At 47.4% G+C, this 15,363-nt stretch overlaps 1 protein-coding gene across 1 annotated transcript; it reads right to left on the bottom strand.

Moving 5' to 3' along the window:
- Window positions 1-5,575: 5,575 nt before the first annotated feature.
- LOC134561572 (serine/threonine-protein phosphatase 4 regulatory subunit 3-like) lies at window positions 5,576-14,415 on the bottom strand (the record flags this gene model as incomplete). The annotated part of the gene is made up of 11 exons (XM_063418704.1): window positions 5,576-5,819; window positions 6,224-6,383; window positions 6,844-6,983; window positions 7,304-7,473; window positions 7,640-7,798; window positions 8,289-8,376; window positions 9,106-9,237; window positions 9,433-9,549; window positions 11,347-11,460; window positions 11,991-12,068; window positions 13,816-14,415. Coding segments are annotated over 11 exons (1,830 nt in total), but the record flags the coding sequence as incomplete, so codon positions are not given.
- Window positions 14,416-15,363: the final 948 nt, after the last annotated feature.

Consider the following 15,363-nt stretch of genomic DNA (forward strand, 5'->3'; position numbering starts at 1 on the left):
TGATCCAGTAGTCCCAGTGATCCACAGGGTTATGTTTCCATTTGCCATTAGAAAGATCACCTTGCATGCTACAGATGGAATCCTTAGTGATTGGCCACACATCTGTAGGTATGCGTTATCAATACCAGGAGGTGGGATGTAATTTTCTTGGAGAAGGATTTGCAAGTACAATTAGGAATTGGGGTATTGCCAAAAGAAGGGGAAATGATAGTGAAACTTCAAACTAAAAGAAGATGATGAGAAGAAAAGAAACCCAATTGCATGGGCAGGACCAGAGAATCAAGGAAAACTGGACATGATGTACATTACAATTAAAATAATGGGTGGAAGTCATCCAGTCTGAGTTAGCTAACGTCCTTCTTCCTTGGAAGGGTGTAAGGGATTAAGCTTGTGCAATTAAAAAATTTGATTAAATGATAATGAGATTCTGAAACAGGCTCCTAAAGTTGAAGGTAGTGATCACTTGACTCTTGTTTTTTCTTCTTATGAAGTACTCCACAGTGTTTTAGCAGCATTCAAAGCTATGTAGAGAAGAAAAAAAAATTTCTCTATAAATTTCACAGTGTATTTTAGACAATCACAGCATGCCCAGACAACTTCCTGTGCACAAGGCCAGAGGGGACGTGAATTGTTAAAGGTGTCCATCACCACATTTCAATTCCGAGGGAGCTTGAGGACTGGTGTAAAAGTTGAATGAAATGTAAAGAAGACAGATTAGAGACTTGGAAAATGCTGCCTGTTTTCAGACTCAGCCCATCTTCGAGGGTAGGCTGGCACCCTGTGGTGCAGGAATCTTTGACGATGGTGATGGAGGGTTCTGTGAGCACATGTTGATGTGTTGGCATTGAAGCACAGCATCAAATCAGGCATGCAGCACATTGTTTGCTAAATCCAAAATGTGGATAAGATAATATGGTCTTCCTCTCACATTCTTAAGGGTTAGAAATTTTGAGATGACCAACTCTTAATCACAGTGAGAAGGTCCCTTTCATGTGTTGATAACAACTGAGACAAACTCAAGACCATTAAACAAGGGTGGGCCACACCAACAGGGTGAAGGCCTTGAAAATGAACTTGGCCAGCAGACTATAGCATCCTTCTCCCAACAGCTATGGGCAACCTGGAAAAGCAAGACACTAACTTCCAATGTGGCAAGTAGAACCCCACTGAAGAAAACCTCCTTGTGAATTGTATTGGTGGTTTGGGATACCCAAAGAACAAAAGACTGTACAGACTCATACATCATCCCTAAGGTGGTTTGATTTCTCCATGAACAATGGGGGGATCTAAGGTTATCATTCCATAAGTGAAGGTGATGTGTCTTGGTATGTCAGGTGCAAGACCTACAGAGTCCTTCCTAGCTGCATACTTTGTCTGAAATATCCAAATGTAACACATTCTGGGTTGGTGTAGCCAGTATTGGTATAGTAATCCTCCCAACAGACGATTCCAATATATTGTGATTTTGTACTATGGGTTCAAACCATTCTGATATATCCAGAAGCAAATGACAAGAAAACATCAACAGGAGTCAAACCCTGTATGTCCAATGCTGGCAGGGGCTCTGTATGATATGGAGCTGAGTCTACATGGCCAGAGGGCAAGCCCAGATGGATGTCCCTACTTACCACATAAGGGTCCAGCTATAGGCAACAACCCCATAAGCTGTGTTTGTGGAACTGGGAATCCTGCTAGACCTCTGGTGCTTATTCTACTCCTTATTCTACTCTTTATGTGCTCAGGGACCCAAGCATACCTATGCCAGAAGTGTTATCAAACTCTATTTTATGGAAATACCCAGGGTTCTTATCTGGTGACCCACACTCACATAGAGTTTGTTATTACCCAAAGAAGCCAGAAACTTGTAGCATTCAAGGACAAACCCGGTGGCGAAAAATTTAAGACCAGGGGAATCAGGAATGGGTTGGGGTATACATGGGGAGAGCAGTGGATCTGTTTTTCTAAAACTGGATATTGGGATCTCTCAGACAGAGGTGGAATGGAATGCAAGATCTAGTAAAACAAGAAATAATATGGGATACTGCCAAAGAGCTGGCAAGCCCACCAGTATTCACCCAAATACAAAAACTGGACATATACATAAAGATACAAAAAAACCTGGAGAATTAAATGGAGCTACCTATATGAGGACAGAACCTATTTGTGGACCTAGGGAAAAGAAGAAGTCGGGAATTCACTCTCTCTGACTGGTGGGTATGTGGAGGACCATCAATGACAGAGGAGTGGCCATGGAAAGGGGTAAGCTTAAGTCCTGCCGAATTACTAAAATGGAACCAAATTGAGGGGCAGAGGACTGATTGACCTGAAGGGTGGGTACTAAACTCAGAGAGTGTAGGTGTGGAGTGTATTTGAAGAACTGGGAGGGCCTCCTCTAAAGAAAGTAGGAAAGACCCCTTGTATAAGATATAAGGTAACAAACGGAACCAACATCTGGTGGATCCCCTTAGCTCTTCAGTGTGGATGCTGACAGCCTGATCAAAGAGAGATTTTTAGGTATCAGGCAGCAGCAGAGCCTGTGAGAAAGCAAGTCAGGTAGACTTTCCCAGGCATTGCTCTGGAAGAGCTGGGAGAAGACATTCCAAACAATTTCTAATCTTTGCACCTGCTGTTTTTCCATCTTGTTTACTTGCAAAGATGTTTACAAAGAGATGTTAGTCTGAATGACCAATTATGTCCAATTGTATCAGAACAGTGTATAAAAAGGCTGTGCCATTAATAAACATTGCTATATGCCTTCCAAGAAGATTTGGAGTAATATAATTATTTCTGTCGTCCCAAAAACAATAACAATACTTCAGCAGCTGTGGAGAATGAGCAATGACTCAGTGTCAGTATGATAGGGACGAAGGTCTCTTCCAATGAAACATGCGTTCCTCCCCTGAAAAGATCAACCCATATGAAGACATTCCCAGAATAGCTCCATATTGGTCAAACACAGGAAACAGCTCTAAGATGTGAGTATCCCCGAATGGCTTGTTTTGGATTTGCAAGAGGAGAGCATACACAAAGTCACCCCCAGAATGGAGAGGAAGCAGTACCCTAGGATTGATACAACCTGTTTTTTCCTATAGCCTTTGCAAAAGGGAAATGAATTAGGGGTACCAGTATGTGAAGAGCTTAAAAGGTCTTGGAGAGACCAGATTGGAGGTACCCAGATGTGGGGGAAGGATGAGTGGCCACCAGAAAGGATCATAGAAACTTATGGACCTGCCACCTGGGCTCAAGACGGTAGTTGGGGTTACCGTACTCCTATATACATGCTTAACTGAATAATATAGTTACAGGCTGTGGTTGAAATAATAAGTAATCAAACTGCCTCAGCTTTGGAACTGATAACAAAACAGCAAAGGCAGACCAGGGCAGCAGTTTATCAAAATAGATCGGCCTTGCACTATCTATTGGCTGAAGAGGGAGGTGTGTGTGGAAAGTTTAATACATCACACTGTTGTCTACAGATAGATGGTAATGGAGAGGCAGTGATGGATGTGGCAAGGAAAATAAGAAAAACTGCACATGTACAAATCCAGAAGTGGGCACCCATATTGATCAGTGATTGGTGGGATAAATTATTCAGAGGGGCTTGGTGGAAAAGGTTAGCATTTATGATATTATGCTCATTAGCAGGACTCCTATTCTTCCCCTGTGTAATGCCATGTTTTGTCTGATTAATAACCAGTGTGGTCCAGAACATGCATTTGGTGACTATACCCACAGATCAAAAACAGTTTGGTGGGCCTCTTCAGAGAGTCATGGTCCTAAGAGGAAACCACGAAATAAGAGACCTGCTAGGGGGAAGCACACCTAATATACAAAAGGTATGAGCTAATGACACGGAGAAATGGCCCAACATACAGTTCAAGTCAGTGTAATCAAATATTGGGGGAAGTTTGTAGTTTGTAGAAGTTGATTTTATTAGACACTATATAGACCGGTATTGTACATGTATTACTGTGGTTATCTCTCTCTGTGGATGGAAACTACCACTGTCTGTTGAATGGGAAGGGCTCAGAGGCCCAGGAAAAAACCATAATGGAAAAAGTACTAAAGTCAACTAAAATGGGAAGGTTGGCAAATTTGGGAGAAGTGACAAAGGGATGGAGGGCAAGGGGGTTGGCCTCTGTACTTGCCACCAGGAAGATCATACACACCTGCCATGGGTAGCAACCCCGTAAGGCATGGTAGGTGAAAGTAAAAGCCATATTGAACCTCTGTTACTCCTATTTTTGTCTGTCACTTATCTTTTATGGCAGGAGATTGCCCATGGCATGAGGGGCATCAATCATTTTGTTCAGGGAGGCCTAAGGGGTTTGCTGCCCTTAACCACATCACCAGATGCTATTATGATTCATTCGAGTATAGTTCAAGTTGATATAGTCAGATATAAGGAGAACAAGTCAAGGGAAGTTGATTTCACTAGACACTATATGAATTGGTATTTTATTATTGAATGTTGTAATATGGTTGATGTTTGGTTAGACAGCTTCAAGTAAATATGGTTAATGTTGGGTTGATCAATTCCAAGTGTTGTAATGAAATTGGAAATGAAAATCATTTGCATAAGCCAAATAAATGAAGTATCAAGAGAAAAAGGGGGGATTGTTGGTAAGGTGTAGTGATTGGCTCATGCAAATAAGGAGTTATTAAGTATGGTGGGGAGAAGTTCTATTAAAGTTTACAGTTTTTGACATGCGCTTTTTTTGTTCCAATATGGTTTTGCACCCTTTTCTGTTCTCCCTTCAATCCTCCCCTCCCCTTTTGTGGTTGCTGCCCGGCAGCTCTGGCTCACAGGGCTGTAAAAACAATCGAGGCAGGGAGGACATTTCCCCCTTTTGAGAGGCGGCAGAGAGTGGGGGGCACTTGCTGCTGGCAGGGTAACGTGGCACCGCCAATCAGGAGAGGAGAAGGGCTCAGCCAATGAAAGGCAGGGAAGGACTGACTGACAGGCCTTGGGAGGAGCCACGTGCCCATATATGGTAAGGGCAGTGACTGTGGGTGGGGCCAGAGGGACATATTAGGACTGCTCATGAATATTAATGAGGGTGATGCAACCTCGAGTGTCTAAAAGGCAGAGACGCCATTTTGTGAGCTGAGCCTCTGGTGGGCAAGAGTCCCATGAAGCTCCCAGTGCTCTTCCCTCTTCGCTTTGTAATTTTAATGGGTTCAAATTAAATTTTATATACTCATTCCCACCCAGGGTTTGAGTTGTTTATAACACCAGCAATTCCCATGAAGGTTTATAGAAATCTTTTGGAACCCTTTCCTGGTTTCGCTTGGGGAGACTGGAAATGAGACCAGGACAGGTCCCCCATTCCCCACGGCATTCCATGGTCGACTGTACAGTTCAGGAGCTCCCAGCAAAACAGGCAAACATGCCCATTCCAATTTCATGGAACATTTTATCCCAGTAACACTTATCAATAATACGTCATCTACAATTACAGAGTCACATGTCAATTACTGAATTTTACAGCTCAGCATTAATCTGTTAATCAAACATTTTTATTGGGAACTTGAACAGAAAACAAACTTTTCCTTCTTGAACAAATTCTACCAACTTATCTATCTACAGAAAACAGCAAATCTATTAACAAACAAGCTAAACCTAATACAAACTATTACAACTAATACAAACTAAATACAACTTTTTACCTATTAACACTATTCAACTATATAACTATTTAACATCCAACTATTTCTAGCCCTAAAACACCAAAATATGGGCTTCCTCAGGCCAGACGCGGTCTTTTCTTTGGAACTTCCTCCTCTTGATCATTGTTAGACTCCACTGGTTGATGTCTCTGCCAAATGGAAAAAGGAAAAAAGGAAATTCTCGCGTTGAAAGAATACTTAGAAAGGTGCAATTTTGTACATGCAAATGCCATCTCCTCTGTCCATGCCCCGGCCAGACCAGCAAGGGGGCATGGCAAGAGCCAAGGAGTAGCCCCAGTTCAGGGATCCAGAAGATGAAAGATCAGACTGTGTCCCCAGATCAGCACCAGACTCCAAGGCCAGCCCATCCTTTCTTAGGCTTCCCCCCCCAGCAGTCAGGGTCCCTGGGCAGGGCTTGAGTGAATTGAGCCCTAACTAAGCTCCCCTGCAAGCCCCAGGTTGTTGCTGCCCGTGCAGCATAGCCCTGGGCCAGGCCTGGCACGGCAGCTCCACTGCCCATGGCCAGGGCAGCAGCTCAGCCCAGTTCTCCCACCTTGGAGGCCCTCAGCAGGAGGCACGGGGTTGCCTTCTTTGAAGAGGAGCCCTTGAAGCTAGTTGGTGGTGTCTGAGCTGCCCCGCCTTGGGCTCCTTCGATGATAATTTGTTGTTCTTGCTCTGATGCTCTTGCACCTCTGCCCAAGAAGGAAGGAGCCCTGTAGAGACACAGGACAAGTGATTTCAGCTTTGGTGCTGCTTCTAACTCAGCCAGGATCAGCAATGACTTGCAGAGTTTGGAGGGAGTGTGGCCCATGTGGGAAGGCAATCCAGCTCCATGGGCACTTGTGTCCTCCCTGTAAGACACAGCAGCCACTGGCTGAGGCCCAGGCAGGCTGAATCCTCCCTCATAGGGACAGAGCAAGATTCTGCTCTGGGGAAGCTCAGGGCTTTCTGAGAGGAGCAAGGAATGCCCTGAGCAAGAGCAGCTCTACTCCAGGGGGCTGTAAGGAAAGGCAGAGGTGGCTTTCCTCTCATCCTGGAAGTTTTCCTCCAGAAGGAAAAACAAAGTCAGTGCCAGCCACCTGCCCCTGCTGACTCTGGCAAAGAGAAAACCAAGGAGCAGCTCTGCTGTAGGGCAGTCCCTGCCAGGCTCCCAGCACAGAGACTGAGGCCTACCTGTGCACACTCTGCTTTTGTCGGTGCTTGTCTCTCTCATATTTCCTCTTCAGTCCCTGGAATGTCTGCACATAGGTGATGGATTCCAGTGCAGGATAGAAGTTCTCGATGACATGGGTAACCAGGGACTGACAGTCTTCCTGCAGAGGAACAAAACACGGTCTGAAGTCTCCAGTGGGCACAGGCCGCATTACAGAAAGCTTCCAAGTTTCCTTTGTAAAGGAGCAGATTCCTTGGCCAGAGCCAAAACACTTTTGTCTGGAGCAATTGTGTGCAATTCAGATTGCTCCTGAAGCCAAGAGCTGGAATCTGGAAAGAATGATTAATCTTCCCATGCCAAGGGACACTAGAGTCAGCAGTGTCCCGAGGCTGTCTGTGACACTTGCATTGAAGTGGGAGGCTGCACTGGGCCTGTTGAGCTGAGAGGCCACGGCCGTGCCCAAGCTGAAGCTGAACTCACCAGTCTGAGGAATTCAAACAGCTCCAGCACAGCCCAGTGGAGCAGGTTGGACATAGCTCCATTGTCCAGCAGAGTGTGCACGAGGGGGGCCAAGAGGTTTCCCTGGATGATATAATGGGTATAAACCTCATCCTTCTGGGCAATGATCTTCCTCAGGAAGTGCAGAGCATCTTTGTGAAGAGAGGAAAGCAGTGATTCCAGAGCCACAGGCCAGAGCTGCAGTCCAGAAATTCATTCCCATGTCTTCTCATGAATCCTGAGTTCAAGTGTCCTGTGGAACACCTTACACCCAGGACACACTAAGCTTGGAAGAAGGAAACGCCAAAAGCTACTCACTCAGGGCCAGAAATGTGTGTTTGGAACTGATCAAGAGGAGGACTCTTCTTAGCAAATCCCAGTGAAGGATGTAAGCCCTCATGTGTTCCTTATGCCGCGTCACACAAAAACTCAGCAGCTCCAAAATTAAGGCCAGGAGCTGTGCTGTTTGATAATCATCTACAAGAAAGAGTAATGCCTTTGATGAGCAAAAAAGGAAAAAAAATAGATGTCCTGTGCTGTCCACCCAGCTCAGGTGCTGTTGCAGTTCCTGACATCGTTTTAGTGGACTTTGGCTTTCCTGGGTTGCTTCAGGAGGCAGAATTTGGAGGAGAACAAAACAACCAACAAAATGGTGAATTTTTTGGTCCTTGAAGCAAATCTTGTTAGAAAGCATCCAAGTCCAACTCCACCCCCATGAACAACTCTCCTCCAGGAGGTCCATCTGCTATAAAGCACAGCTGAAAGCCATGTCAGGGAGGGGCAAGAAGTGGCTGAAAAGTGCTGCCTGCAGAACCCCTGTCCCTGGGGGGCAGCCTTTTCCTCAAGTGTATTCCTATCTGGCCTGACTGGCTGATCATGGGAGCACCCCTGTCAGTACCTTCCAGACTCTACAAGCCTCCAAAGGGGGAAAACAAGGAAAAATCCTCATTTGCTATTTCCTAGGTACCTTTTGCTGGATTGGCCAGAAGCAGCGCAGTCAGAACAGGAAGACAGCGGGTGTAGAAGGAATTGAAAAATACAAGTATTCTGGATACCTAAGGGAGAAAATGGCTTCATTAAATCCTGGCCTTGGCAGAGACCTTCCCAGTCAGAAAGTGCAGTACCAGCAGAAACAGCCTACAGATAATTCCCTCGGCTCCAACAGCTCTGCCTGTATCTTTCTGGTGGGGCCTGAAGCATACAGGAGTTCCCTGCACAAAGAGCCATTTCTTTCTTTGGGAGGAAATCTGAGAGACACCCAGCCCACCCTGCTATCCTCAAGAGAATCCCCACCAGGAATGCCAGTCTATCATGGCAATCCAACTGTGACTCCCAAGGCTTGACAAAGTGTCCTTCAGGTTCTCTCAATGCAGTCATTGCATCATGACAACCTACCAACTTTTTCCCAGGTATTCCTGTCCATTCCAGGGTATGAACCTGTGGATTGGGGATGCCAGGGCGTCTCTTAGACTCTGCTGCTACCAATTGTCTCCTGCAGGCAGCGGGAGCTCTGGCCAGACAATGCTGTGTCCCTGAAGCACTGCTTCAGGGAGTAACTGTGGGCACAGTGAGCCAGACACAGCCCTGGCCTCAGCCACAGGCTCTAGAAACTTCATCTCCTTTGGAGCTTCTTGCCACTCTGGCTCAGATCACACAGCACAGCCAAGCACTAACCCCAAACCCAGCCTGTTTAGATGCTGGGCCCACAAGAAGAGCACTCGAGAAGATGAGAGTTTCCCTGGGCTGAGACAGTCCTGTGTCATCAGCTCTTTGTATTCCCTTACCTCAGCTGTGGCCAGCAGATTTCCTGGATCAAGCAGCATCTGCAACAGCTCCATGACCTGATCAGCTCCTCCAAATGCAGCAAGAGGGTGGCACACCATCTGCTTCATGAGCATACGAATGAGGTCGGTGCCCTGCAAAGAACCCAGACAAAGGAAGCCCCCAAAAATTATAGAGTGCAATGGGTTTCCTGGTTTCTATCAGTTTCATTTGTTTCTTGTAATAGAAATAAAAATGAAATAGAAAAATTGAGATTTTGTTTGGCTGGTTTGTTTCCTGTTTGCCCTAAGATTGGTCTATCCAAGCACCTGCAAACCACTTTGACTTACATAGTCCCTCTGCTGGGCCTCTTGCATGACAAATTCTTGGACCGGGAATGGACAAAGGTCAACAAGATAGGACAAGATATCTGTGGCAGCAGATGCCACTTGCAGATCATCCATTCCCTATGAAAAAAGAGATAATTTGGTAGGGTAAATCAGGTTTGCTATTTCTCATCAGGTAAAGCTGCAAAGAAAAGGGAGTGAAAGCTTTTGGGAAGGTTTCCTTCCCAAGTTTCTCTGAGAAACACAGTAATATGTTTCCAGAGAAGCAACAATAAACCAGCAACCTCTTTTGCCCACTCTTTGCCTCTTTTAGAAGGCACACAAGACTTCCTGTCAATCTGTGAGACCTCATTTAAGCAGGAGCCTTTCCCATGGTGCCACTTCCTTGCTGTAATAGCTGAGACACTGATCTTCCGTATCTATTACCCATAATTGATTCATTTTGTACCAAAGTACCAATTGTACAAGTCAATCTGTCTCTTTCTTCTCCTCACTTTTTCTTCTCATCAAAATGGATTGTAAATCAGACTAAACAAGTCCAGTCCCTGCCTTGTTGTGTGGGTACCTTAAAGGCAGTTAAATTTGCCAAGGTCAAGTTTGTGAAGGGTCTTCCTTTTCCTGGATGTTGTTTAAAAACTTGGCAAGTGCCTCATTCTGCCTTCATGTTCTCAAGCTTGCAAGTGAAAGGTTGTTCTTGAACTTCCTGGGAATGTTAGTGCTTCTCCCACACAGGGCTGTGAGGGACTCAAACAACCTTCCCCTAAAGCTGCCAAGCTGAGTGGAGCAGAACAAATGTTTTGCTGGCAGTGCTATACCTTGCTCAGTTCCTGTGGCGGTGTGTGAAATTTAGTTTATTAAGTTTGTTATATGTTCCTTTGTTCCCTCCTCATCCACGTGTACCCCTGCGGCAACTGACGTAACTGTCAGTTTTCTGACCATCAGAAAGCCCGCGAGTTTTGTATTTCTCCCTGTCCCCTGGCTGGCAAAAGTTGAATATTGCACCAGTCTAACGGTCCCTAGGATTCCCTCTATTGGTTGTTTCTGCCTTTACCCCTCCCTGACACCATCTGTATAAAAGTGTACACAGAACCGCCCTCGGGGCAGTTGCGAGAGCAGACGCAGGCGCGAGAGATCGCGCTTGCCGCACAATAAACGCTGCTCACTGCCTCCCACCCTGCCTCTGCTTCGTCACTTTAAGACCGCTGCCAAAGATCTCTCAAAACAAGAACCCACAGGAATCAGTATCGTCGCTCGGCGCACAACTGATCCTCATCCCGTGTCGTGGTGTCCCGGCTGGCCGTGTGTGGAGACGCTGAGGTCTCGAAACACAGCACTGTGACAAGTTCCCAGGTTGTTCCTGCAGCAGAGAAACCCCTAGAATCTGGTGTTTGACATGAATAGCAGCCCTGACCCCAGACTGCAATGGTCAGGTGGCAACAGCTGCCTCAGACAAAGGAGGGACAAACCCTAACCCACTGTTGCTCAGGACAGAGAAATATGCTACCACCATGAGGACAGGATCTTCTGGGAAAGAATGAGCCAACAGCTCCAGAGAAGCTAAAAAGACTTCTCTGGCCCCAGTCCAAGCACAACTACAACAGCCCCAGGAAAATAACACCAATGCACCTGCCCTGTGGCAAAGAGTCTCCTTCCATCTTAACTCTGCCTTGTCCCAAGGACTGCACTCAGCACAGAATTCACCCCTGGTGCAGAGTCAAAAGAATCAAGACGACCCAAGCAGGCACTTGGAAGAGCTGTGGGAACTTTGGGATTGTGGCTGGTCCTACCCACTTCCACTCTCAGCAGAGCCAAGGTATGTGAGTAAAGGGACACACAAGTGTTCAGCAGGTCCAACAAGCATGCCAGTGGCTCTGGCCTTTCCTGCTTTGAGTAAAGCAGCTGCAAGTTTTCACTTACCAGTAGAATTTCAAGAGCAGGAAGAAGTCCCAGCTTGATCAAACTTTGTAAAAATGCCTCTCTGTTCTGGTGAAACGGGACGGAAAAGGCACAGAAGTCCTTCAGAAAGTTCACCTGTTGCAGAGGAAAAAGAATTTCCGGTGTCTTTGGTGTAAGACAACTCTCTGAAAGGAGGAAAGGGTTACAATTTCTAGCAGAGTTCGAGTCTGGACCTTCCTAGAGAATGGTCTTCTTCTTGTGGCATCTCCCCCAAGCTTTCCTAACATGAACAAAGCAAAGCTATGGAAAAGAAACACAGAGAAAGAAGAAATCCATCACTTGGCCTTGACCTCAGAAAGACCTCAAATACAGAAATAAAGTTCTCTGGGATGCTGAAACACTCTGGGAAGAAAGCAGAGCTTGAAGTCGAGGGTGTCAGTTCCATCCTGGTCCTTTCCACACAAGGAAATCCTGATTTATGACAAAGAAATCAGAGCTTATGTTGCCACAAATATTTCTTTAAGTGAGGACTTATATGAATTCAAGCTGCACTGGCAAGAGTTCCTGGGTTGCAGAAAGACCTCAAGGACTGCAGAAGGCCTCAGGAACAGTTTCCCTTTTTGTCCTTCATCCCTCTCCTTTCAAGCCCGCAAGCACTGACTCACCAATTCCCATCGCTGGTGGGCACCTGTAGCTTCATCTGTTAACTGGACCAGAACTTCTGACCAGAATTTCTGGTCTTTCTGCAGAACACACAAAAGGAACACAACTGACACAACTGCCCTCTGGAAGGACAGAACTTCCATCTTGAGAGGAATCCCCACTGCAAGCCCAACAGTCCACCCCTCCATTCACTGTAGCCCAACAAAGGCCATTGCCAGAGCACACAGATCCTGCAGGATCCTTCCTTCCCAGGGCATTGTTTCAGCACTGCCTGTGTGCAGCAGAAGCAGGGGCAGAAGCCCAGAGCCACAGGGGAAGCTGAGCTCAGGGGAGGCTCCTGAAAAGTGGGAGCTCCCAAAGAGGCAGCTGAGACACAGCTTGTCCCATGTGGCACCTGCCCTGCTCTCCCTGCCCTGAGAACATCCACAGGGATCCCTTTCCCTCTTGTGCAGCTACAACCCTGCAAAGCATCTTTTCAGGCCCCCATAGCAAGAGGGAGCAGATGAACAGGTTTCCAGCTGGCTGCAGCCATGGCTTGGTTGCCCTTCCTCGCACTCAAACCAGCTCCCCCCTTGCAGATGCTCTGCTCTGCACTTCTGCCCCAACCCTGGCTTGGCACAGTCACAGCCTCTCCTCCCAAGAGAGACTTCATCACCTCTAGGACAAGAGCTCCCTTCTGGCCAAGAATTTCAATTCCCCCATTGCTTAAGGCTCCAAAGGACAAGAAAACCAAGGTGAACATAATCACCATCATCATCATTTCCCAAGGCTTTGGATGCTTTCTGCTCTCTCTGTTCCCAAATTTCTTGGCACCCCTACCCGTGGGAAGCAGCACTGGCAACATTCTCCCTGAGCCTGCTCTCTGGCATCTCAGGTTCAGACTGAGTTCCATAGACATTGCACCTGGCCCTGAGAGGGAATCCAAAAGGTGCTTCTTCCCCAGCTCCCCCCACAAACCAGCTCCAAAGCAGTCTGTTGCTTGGCCACCCAAGAGAAGAACTTGAAACTCTTGACAGCCCATTCAGGAATCTTTAGATCCTTCCAAAAACTCTTCCCTTTTAAACTACAGAATCCAAGGAGGAGAAAGAAGGGGGATTGTTATAAACTATTCAAAATCTGGGTGGGAATGAGTAAATAAAATTTAATTTGAACCCATTAAAATTACAAAGCGAAGAGGGAAGAGCCCTGGGAGCTTCATGGGACTCCTGCCCACCAGAGGCTCAGCTCACAAAATGGCGTCTCTGCCTTTTAGACACTCGAGGTTGCATCACCCTCATTAATATTCATGAGCAGTCCTAATATGTCCCTCTGGCCCCACCCACAGTCACTGCCCTTACCATATATGGGCACTTGGCTCCTCCCAAGGCCTGTCAGTCAGTCCTTCCCTGCCTTTCATTGGTTGAGCCCTTCTCCTCTCCTGATTGGCGGTGCCACGTTACCCTGCCAGCAGCAAGTGCCCCCCACTCTCTGCCGCCTCTCAAAAGGGGGAAATGTCCTCCCTGCCTCGATTGTTTTTACAGCCCTGTGAGCCAGAGCTGCCGGGCAGCAACCACAAAAGGGGAGGGGAGGATTGAAGGGAGAACAGAAAAGGGTGCAAAACCATATTGGAACAACAAAAGTACATGTCAAAAGAACTGTAAACCTTAACAGAACTTCTCCCCATCATACTCAACAATTCTTCCTCATTTGCATGAGCCAATCACCAAGCCTTGTTCATAACAGAGTCATTGCCATCTTGTGCACATGCAAGCATGTCTGATGAACAGCGATCCCTTGGCAACTCCAGGTAGGTCCCAAGCCATTGAGAACAGGTTAGAAGCCACTTACCTCCAGCACACGGAAGATCTCCTCTTTCTTGCAGTTGATGAAGGAGGTGAGGCTGGGCAGAGAAGCCCCTCCCACCCCAGAGACCTTGGGCAAGATGACAGCCCGAATAAACTGTGCCCAGTACATCTGGTGGAATTTTTGCTGGAGCTCAGGGTCTCGGATGGGAGGAAGCTCCTTCAGCTTGGTTGTTCGCCACAGGAGCTGTCGGTGCCATTTGGGCTGTGCCAAAGAAGGCCCGTACTCAAGGCATCCGACCACATCCATGATACACTCCTGCGACAGCATCACCTCCAGCACAGCTGCTTGGTCAAGCCACAGAATGCCCTGAATAATGGCTGACAAATGCTGCAAGGCCTGGCTGAGCTGTAACTCCTCACAGAACTGGAAGAGCTGTAAGAGCTTGGGAATGTAGCCTTCCTTCTTCAAGGCCAGCGCCAGCTTTTTCCTGCAGCTGGCTGAGGAGAGAGCAGAGATGATCAGCTCAGCAACCTCTGCCAGTCTGTCAACCTCGCAAGGAGGAAGGTTGATCCAAGGGCCAATTGCAGCCATTTCTTCCTGGTGTTCCTCTGGTGGCTGCAGAAGATGCGGGGTAACTTCCAATGGAGGTCACGCCTGCCAAAAGGCAGCAAGAGGGAAGCGACAGGGAAGCACAAGGACAGGCCACGCTGCGCTTGCCTCCTGTTGGCTCTGCCGTGGAGCTGCCTCAGCTTCCACTGCTTCTGGCCTTTATGATGTCACCTGCAGCAGGAGATTTCCATCCCTCTGCTCCTTGACGACGTGGCCTCAGGCTGCCAAAGGTTGTACACTCTGCCATGTCCCTGACAACCAACTGGTGGGACTTGGGTAGAGAACTTGTAGAACTGAGGGGACACATCCCAGCACCCTCCCAGTACCCACCAGGAGAGGGCTACCAGAAGGTCGCATAGGGACTTTTCCTTTCAGCCTTCAGGCACAGGACAGGGGGAATTGCCTGAAGCTGAGGGAGGGCAGGTTTCAGTAAAGTTTTAGGAAGAAATTATTGCCTTGAAGTGTCTCTGGGCACTGGGCTAGGTTGCCCAGAGAGGTTGTGGACTCACCAGGCTTGGAGGTGTGCAGTGGATTGACCCTGGTGAGACACAAGAGCTGCTCTGTCCCTGCCCTCTGCACCTGGACAGGGCAGAGCAAACAGAACCAAGGGTCTCTGGATTGAGATAAGGACAAGGAGAGATCCCTCCTCCTTCCCCGTCATGGGCAAAACTGCCTCAGTTCTTCAATATCGATTGAATTGATTACTCCCAGCATCAGGGCAAGATCATGAAAAGCCAAACAAATCTCACAATCAATTTTTCCCAGCCCTCCCTCCTTCCCAAAGCCTCCCTTGTCTTCCCCCAGTGGCACAGGGAGACAGGAATTTGGGTTCTGGTCACTTCATCCACATTGTTGCTGCTGCTGCTCAGGAAGAGGAGTCGGAGTCCTTGCCCATCTCCAGCATAGGGTCCCTGCCACGTGAAATAGTTCTCCAGGAACTTCTCCAGCTGGAGTCCATCCCACGGGAAACAGCTCCCCACA

The sequence above is a fragment of the Prinia subflava genome, chromosome 23 (assembly GCF_021018805.1).
Source record: "Prinia subflava isolate CZ2003 ecotype Zambia chromosome 23, Cam_Psub_1.2, whole genome shotgun sequence".
NCBI lineage: Eukaryota > Metazoa > Chordata > Aves > Passeriformes > Cisticolidae > Prinia > Prinia subflava.